Source organism: Ruditapes philippinarum, unplaced genomic scaffold, assembly GCF_026571515.1.
Source record: "Ruditapes philippinarum isolate M1 unplaced genomic scaffold, ASM2657151v2 ctg2294_1_1_1_1, whole genome shotgun sequence".
In the NCBI taxonomy this organism is placed as follows: Eukaryota; Metazoa; Mollusca; class Bivalvia; order Venerida; family Veneridae; genus Ruditapes; species Ruditapes philippinarum.
The window spans coordinates 94922-103417 of NW_026853178.1; the positions used below are offsets into that span (position 1 = coordinate 94922).

Genomic DNA, 8496 nt, shown 5'->3' on the forward strand with positions numbered 1-8496 from the left:
ACAGCAAAAACTCCTTCCTTTACTACCATCTACACATTAAGGTTGTTCATCCCTGTAAGTTTAAGCAAAATCTGCCATACGGTTTAAGAGGAGTTGCGTTCATAAAATTTCTACATAGTATCTAGTGAAAAAATCAACAAAGGGCCATAATTCTTTTAAAATTGGTCGCAGCGAAAATTCCTTCCTTTACTTCCATCTACACATTAAGGTTGTTCATCCCTGTAAGTTTAACCCATTACTTCATGAGCATTTTGTGAAAAATGGCTGTTTTCATTGAAAAGTCTCCCGTTACAAGTTCAAATTGCTATAATACTATAACAAGAGCTGTCAGTAGGACAGCACGCTGGACTATTCTAAGTGCTTGATAGTAAAAGAGCCTTGATAATGTTAAATTTTCTAAGTTCACCAAAGGGCTAATCTTTTTTTATAAATTCATGTTATAGGCCTTAGAGAGAGTCTAATTATACAGTATTGGCTTGACTATTTGGAAGGTAATGTCATTAGGGTGTTTTATTGAGTATAATAATACTAATTACCTATGAATACATAAATTTGACAGAAAAGGTACAAAGGCTTGTTATTAAGATGTTTTATCAAGTAAATCACTGCTTTATTATTATGAATGCATAAAATTGTCCCAAAAAAGGCACAAACCCTTCAGTAGTTATAGAGATAACAGCTTACAAGCAAAACTTTATCATGAATTTCTAAGTTGAAAAGGGGAAGAAAATCAGCCTAAATGCAAGATAGAATTATGGATCTTTGTCAGTGACCTACAATTCTGACCCTAAATGCATATGTGAAGTTTTAAATAAATATCTTTAATAGTTATTGAGATATGTAAAACTTGCATGTAAACAGTAACCAAGAGACTAAGTAGAAAAGGGGATATGAATCAGCCTTAATGCAAGATAGAGTTATCGAACTTGGTCAGTGACATACAATTATGACCCTCAAATTATGACCCTAAGTACATGTGTAAAGTTTCAAGTAAATATCTTTGAAGACCTTTAACCTTTAACCAAAATTTCTAAGTTTCAAAGGGGCAAATAATTCTGCAAATATTGCACAGAGTTATGCAATTTTGCAAAATGATGTACATTGTTACTATAAAAAAGTGTTGTAAATTTCAATTGAATATCTCAAGCAATAATTGAGATATTTGACTTTACAAAAAATATTTAACCAAAATTTCTAAGTTTCAAAGGGTCATAATTCTGTCAATATTGTAGGCAGAGTTATCCAACTTGTCAATCTGGTGTACCTTGTTACTATAAATAAGTATTGTAAGTTTCAATTGAATATCTCAAGCCATAATTGAGATATTTGACTTAATTACAAAACACTTTAACCAAAATTTCTAAGTTAAAAAGGGGCACAATTCTGTCAATATTGTAGGCAGAGTTATCCAACTTGTCAATCTGATGTACCTTATTACTATAAATAAGTATTGTAAGTTTCAATTGAATATCTCAAACAATAATTGAGATATTTGACTTTACAAAAAACTTTAACCAAAATTTCTAAGTTAAAAAGGGGCATAATTCTGTCAATATTGTAGGTAGAGTTATCCAACTTGTCCATCTGATGTACCTTGTTACTATAAATAAGTATTGTAAGTTTCAATTGAATATCTCAAGCAATAAATGAGATATTTGACTTTACAAAAAACTTTAACCAACGCAGACGCCGACGCTGACGCCGGGGCAACTACAATAGCTCTCATATTCTTCGAATAGTCGAGCTAAAAACTGCTTCAACACTAATCAAACTTGGCACAAATGTTGACTGGACCATTGCCCTTGCAACAACATGCTCAGGCTTAAATTTTATGTTACCATGGCAACGAGGGGACATCTCAAAATTGCCAAAAATCACTATTTTGCGTTGATTTTTTCCATCAAAATTGATTTCAAAGTGCTGCAACTTCTCAATGGCTTGAGATAGAGTCAAATGCTTTTCAGCGTTGGTTACATGTTACCTTATGATCAATCTGGGGTCATTTACAGCCTCTCACAAGTCCAAAATTTTCTTGGCGATGAGGGGGACTCCGTCCCCCTTCAGACCCCCCAAACAGAAGGGGGCACATCCCCCTTCTGGCAACCACCTGATGTATCTTTTGGTTGGGGGGCTGCGCCGAAAAAGAGGTTACTTTTTTTAACATTATTTCTCAAACAAAAACAAGTGTTTGCGGCCTAAATAAGGCATTTTTTCATCATTTGAGACAACAGAAAGGGGGGGGGGTGAAAAAGGCCTTAAAAGGCGTGTATATGAAGTAATGGGTTAAGCAAAATCTGCCAACCGGTTAAAGAGGAGTTGCGTTCACAAGATTTCGGGACGGACGGACGGACAAGAGCAACGCTATATGCTCCCACATTGTGGGGGCATAAAAATAAGCATAAAGCATAACCATCTAAAGCTTAGCATAACAACGTATCTTATTCTGAACAATAAACCTGTAAGCCAAAGTTTAGCATAATAACATACCTTATTCTTAACAATAAACCTGTCAGCCAAAGATTAGCATAATAACATATACCTTATTTTGAACAATAAACCTGTCAGCCAAAGTTTAGCATAATAACATACCTTATTCTGAACAATAAACCTGTCAGCCAAAGATTAGCATAATAACATATCTTATTGTACACAACAACCCTGTCAATAAAAGCTTAATATAAAAGCATATGTTATTTTAAAGACTCTAGCTAAGAAAATAGCACTTCACCTTTTTCGACTCTTTCTTTTTGCTCTTTATTTTGAACTCTTTCATAGTCCAGTCTAGGTTCCATAACCAGGGGTCTTTTTTATAGCTGAAAAAATATAATAAAAGTAACTAACATGACGGTTCTGTAGTATGATTATACAAGTGACTTCCTGTCATTAAATATTTTAAGATATTGTTGTAGAATTAATCATCATATTCTTTTTTTATTCCATGAAAAAACTTTCCCAGATAGCAGTGTTCTAATTCATGCTTTGATTCTTCTTACCATTTTTCATAAAATGTCCTGATAATTCTATTAATACCATCAACAATTGGTGTACTAACATAGACTTTTACACTTGAATGGATTTTGGTCAAGGTAATTGATTCTCCAAAGTCATGCTGATGGGCAGTACTAACATGCTGATGGGCAGGGTTAACATGCAGATGGGCAGGGTTAACATGCAGATGAGCAGTGGTGCAGATGGGCAGATATGACATTCATGAACGAAATAAGCATGAAGATGGGCAGAAATAACATGACATTACAAGCATATGGACAGACATAAGGAGCTGATTGGCAAAAGTAACTAAGCAAATGGGCTGATATTACAATTCATGCAGATGGGCAGAAATAACATGCAGATGGGCAGAAATAACTAAGCAAATGGGCTGATATTACAATTCATGCAGATGGGAAGACTTAATATGCAGATGGACAGAAATAACTAAGCAAATGGGCTGATATTACAATTCATGCAGATGGGCAGAGGTAATATGCAGACGGGGCAGAAATAACTAAACAAATGGGCCGATATTACAATTCATGCAGATGGGCAGAGGTAACATGCAGACAGGCAGAAATAACTAAGCAAATGGGCTGATATTATAATTCATGCAGATGGGAAGACTTAATATGCAGACGGGCAGAAATAACTAAGCAAATGGGTGGATATTACAATTCATGCAGATGGGCAAAAATAACATGCAGATGGGCAGAAATAACTAAGCAAATGGGCTGAATCTTATTACAATTCATGCAGATGGGCAGACTTAATATGCAGACGGGCAAAAAATAACAAAGCAAATGGGCTGATGTTACAATTCATGCAGATGGGCAGAAAAAACATGCAGATGGGTAGAAATAACTAAGCAAATGGGCTGATATTACAATTCATGCAGATGGGCAGAGGTAATATGCAGACAGGCAGAAATAACTAAGCAAATGGGCTGATATTAGAATTCATGCAGATGGGCAGAGGTAACATGCAGACGGGCAGAAATAACTAAGCAAATGGGCTGATATTACAATTCATGCAGATGGGCAGAGGTAACATGCAGACAGGCAGAAATAACTAAGCAAATGGGCTGATATTACAATTCATGCAGATGGGCAGAGGTAATATGCAGACAGGCAGAAATAACTAAGCAAATGGGCTGATATTACAATTCATGCAGATGGGCAGACTTAATATGAAGATGGGCAGAAATAACTAAGCAAATGGGCTGATATCACAATTCATGCAGATGGGCAGACTTAATATGCAGACGGACAGAAATAACTAAGCAAATGAGCTGATATTATAATAAATGCAGATGGGCAGAAAAAACATGCAGACAGGCAGAAATAACTAAGCAAATGGGCCGATATTACAATTCATGCAGATGGGCAGAGGTAACATGCAGACGGGCAGAAATAACTAAGCAAATGGGCTGATATTACAATTCATGCAGATGGGCAGACTTAATATGCAGACAGGCAGAAACAAGATATGTTTGTAAAACATGTATGCCCCCTATCAGCAGCCAATTAGTCATGTGATAAGGTTATTATGCATGACTTCTGACCCAGTGATCAAACAATTAATAAGGGTTATAAAGTATCTACTGGTCATGACCTTGACCTTTGACCCCTTGACCCAAAACTCAATAGGGGTCATCTGCTGGTCACGACCAATCATCAAACAAAGTTTGAAGTTCCTAGGCCTAGGCGTTTTAGTTAATTGATCAGAAACCGTTTTTACCTACAAGGTCAATGTGACCTTGACCTTTGACCCCTTGACCCCAAAATCAATAGGGGTCATCTGCTGGTCCCATGACCAATCACCATGCCAAGTTTGAAGTTTCTTAGGCCTAAGGGTTCTCTTATTATTGATCGGAAACCGTTTTTAACATACAAGGTCAATGTGACCTTGACCTTTGACCCCAAAATCAATAGGGTCATCTGCTGGTGATGACCAATCACCATGCCAAGTTTGAAGTTTCTAGGCCGAAGCGTTCTTAGTTATTGATCAGAAACCGTTTTTACTTACAAGGTCATTGTGACCTTGACCTTTGACCCCTTGATCCCAAAATCAATAGGAGTAATCTGCTGGTCATGACAAATCACCATACCAAGTTGAATTCCTAGGCCTAAGCGTTCTTGAATTATTGATCAGAAACCGTTTTTACTTAAAAGGTCAATGTGACCTTGACCTTTGACCCCTTCACCTAAAACTCAATAGGGGGTCATCTGCTGGTCATGACCAATCATCACACAAAGTTTGAAGTTCCTAGGCCTAAGCGTTTTTAGTTAATTGATCGGAAACCGTTTTTACCTACAAGGTCAATGTGACCTTGACCTTTGACCCCTTGACCCCAAAATCAATAGGTCATCTGCTGGTCATGACCAATCACCATACCAAGTTTGAAGTTCCTAGGCATAAGGGTTCTTAAGTTATTGATCGGAAAGCATTTTTACGTACAAGGTCAATGTGACCTTGCCCTTTAACCCCTTAACCCAAAAATCAATAGGGGTCATCTGCTGGTCATGACCAATCACCATACCAAGTTTGAAGTCCCTAGGCCTAAGGGTTCTTTAGTTATGATCGGAAACCGTTTTACCTAAGAGGTCAATGTGACCTTGACCTTTGACCCCTAGACCCAAAATCAATAGGGGTCATCTACTCATCATGACCAATCACCATCTCAAGTTTGAAGTCCCTAGGCCTTAAGGTTCTTTAGTTATTGATCGGAAACCGTTTTTGCTTTCAAGGAAACCTTTTTTAACTACAAGGTCAATGTGACCTTGACCTTTGACCCCCTTAACGCCAAAATCAATAGGGGTCATCTGATTGGTCATAACCAATCACCATACCAAGTTTGAAGTTCCTAGGCCTAAGGGTTCTTTTGTTATTGATCAGAAAACCGTTTTTAATTAAAAGGTGAATGTGACCTTGACCTTGACCCCTTGACCCCAAAATCTATACGGGTCATCTACTGATCATGACCAATCACCATACCAAGTTTGAAGTTCCTAGGCCTTAAGGTTCTTTAGTTATTGATCGGAAACCGTTTTTACCTACAAGGTCAATGTGACCTTGACCTTTGACCCCTTGACCTCAAAATCAATAGGGGTCATCTACTGATCATGACCAATCACCATACCAAGTTTGAAGTTTCCTAGGCCTAAGGTTCTTTCATTATTGATCAGAAACCGTTTTTTAATTAAAAGGTCAATGTGACCTTGACCTTTGACCCCTTGACCCCAAAATCTATACGGTCATCTACTGATCATGACCAATCACCATACCAAGTTTGAAGTTCCTAGGCCTTAAGGTTCTTTAGTTATTGATCGGGAAACCGTTTTTACCTACAAGGTCAATGTGACCTTGACCTTTGACCCCTTGACCCCAAAATAAATAGGGGTCATCTACTGATCATGACCAATCACCATACCAAGTTTGATGTTCCTAAGCCTTAAGGTTCTTTAGGTATTGATCGGAAACCGTTTTTACCTACAAGGTCAATGTGACCTTGACCTTTGACCCCTTGACCCAAAATCAATAGGGGGTCATCTACTGATCATGACCAATCACCATACCAAGTTTGAAGTTCCTAGGCCTTAAGGTTCTTTAGTTATTGATCAGAAACCGTTTTTTGCTTACAAGGTCAATGTGACCTTGACCTTTGACCCCTTGACCCCAAAATCAATAGGGTCATCTACTGATCATGACAAATCACCATACCAAGTTTGAAGTTCCTAGGCCTTAAGGTTCTTTAGTTATTGATCGGAAACCGTTTTTGCTTTTAAGGTCAATGTGACCTTGACCTTTGACCCCTTGACTCCAAAATCAATAGGGGTCATCTACTGGTCATGACCAATCACCATACCAAGTTTGAAGTTCCTAGGCCTTAAGGTTCTTTAGTTATCGATCGGAAACCGTTTTTGCTTTCAAGGTCAATGTGACCTTGACCTTTGACCCCTTGACCCCAAAATCAATAGGGGTCATCTACTGGTCATGACCAATCACCATACCAAGTTTGAAGTTCCTAGGCCTTAAGGTTCTTTAGTTATTGATCGGAAACCGTTTTTGCTTTCAAGGTCAATGTGACCTTGACCTTTGACCCTTAACCCAAAATCAATAGGGGTCATCTTACTGGTCATGACCAATCACCATACCAAGTTTGAAGTTCCTAGGCCTAAGGGTTCTTTAGTTATCACTCGGAAACCATTTGGTCTACGGACCGACAGACCGACGGACCGACAAGTGCAAGGCAATATACCCCCTTTTTTTCAAAATGGGGGCATAATAACTAAGCAAATGGGCTGATATTACAATTCATGCAAATTGGCAGATGTAACATGCACACGGGCAGAAATAACTAAGCAAATGGGCCGATATTACAATTCATGCAGATGGGCAGAGGTAACATGCACACGGGCAGAAATAACTAAGCAAATGGGCTGATATTATAATTCATGCAGATGGGCAGAGGTAATATGCAGACAGGCAGAAATAACTAAGCAAATGGGCTGATATTACAATTCATGCAGATGGGCAGAGGTAACATGCAGACGGGCAGAAATAACTAAGCAAATGGGCTGATATTACAATTCATGCAGATGGGCAGAGGTAATATGCAGACAGGCAGAAATAACTAAGCAAATGGGCTGATATTACAATTCATGCAGATGGGCAGACTTAATATCCAGACAGGCAGAAATAACTAAGCAAATGGGCTGATATTACAATTCATGCAAATTGGCAGATGTAACATGCACACGGGCAGAAATAACTAAGCAAATGGGCTGATATTATAATTCATGCAGATGGGCAGAGGTAATATGCAGACAGGCAGAAATAACTAAGCAAATGGGCTGATATTACAATTCATGCAGATGGGCAGACTTAATATGCAGCAGGCAGAAATAACTAAGCAAATGGGCTGATATTACAATAAATGCAGATGGGCAGAAAAAACATGCAGACGCCCAGAAATAACTAAGCAAATGGGCCGATATTACAATTCATGCAGATGGGCAGAGGTAACATGCAGACAGGCAGAAATAACTAAGCAAATGGGCTGATATTACAATTCATGCAGATGGGCAGACTTAATATGCAGACGGGCAGAAATAACTAAGCAAATGGGCTGATGTTACAATTTATGCAGATGGGCAGAAAAAACATGCAGATGGGTAGAAATAACTATGCAAATGGGCTGATATTACAATTCATGCAAATTGGCAGACGTAACATGCAGACAGGCAGAAATAACAAAGCAAATAGGCTGATATTGCAATTCATGCAGATGGGCAGAGGTAATTACAGACGGGCAGAAATAACTAAGCAAATGGACCGATATTACAATTCATGCAAATTGGCAGACATAATATGCAGACAGGCAGAAATAACAAAGCAAATGGGCTGATATTACAATTCATGCAGATGGGCAGAAAAAACATGCAGATGGGTAGAAATAACTAAGCAAATGGGCTGATATTACAATTCATGCAGATCGGCAGA

At 38.2% G+C, this 8496-nt stretch overlaps 1 protein-coding gene across 1 annotated transcript in view; it reads right to left on the reverse strand.

Annotated features, from left to right (window-relative positions):
- The window catches only part of LOC132736006 (DNA polymerase subunit gamma-1-like), an 88002-nt gene extending 84794 nt beyond the window's left edge, over positions 1-3208 (reverse strand). Inside the window, exons 1-2 of the mRNA XM_060723050.1 lie at positions 2994-3208; positions 2729-2813 (exon numbers count right to left, since the gene is read on the reverse strand). Of these exons, the coding sequence (XP_060579033.1) occupies positions 2729-2813; positions 2994-3208 (300 nt within the window). The remainder of the gene's footprint in view (positions 1-2728; positions 2814-2993) is intronic.
- Between the last annotated feature and the right edge of the window lie 5288 nt (positions 3209-8496).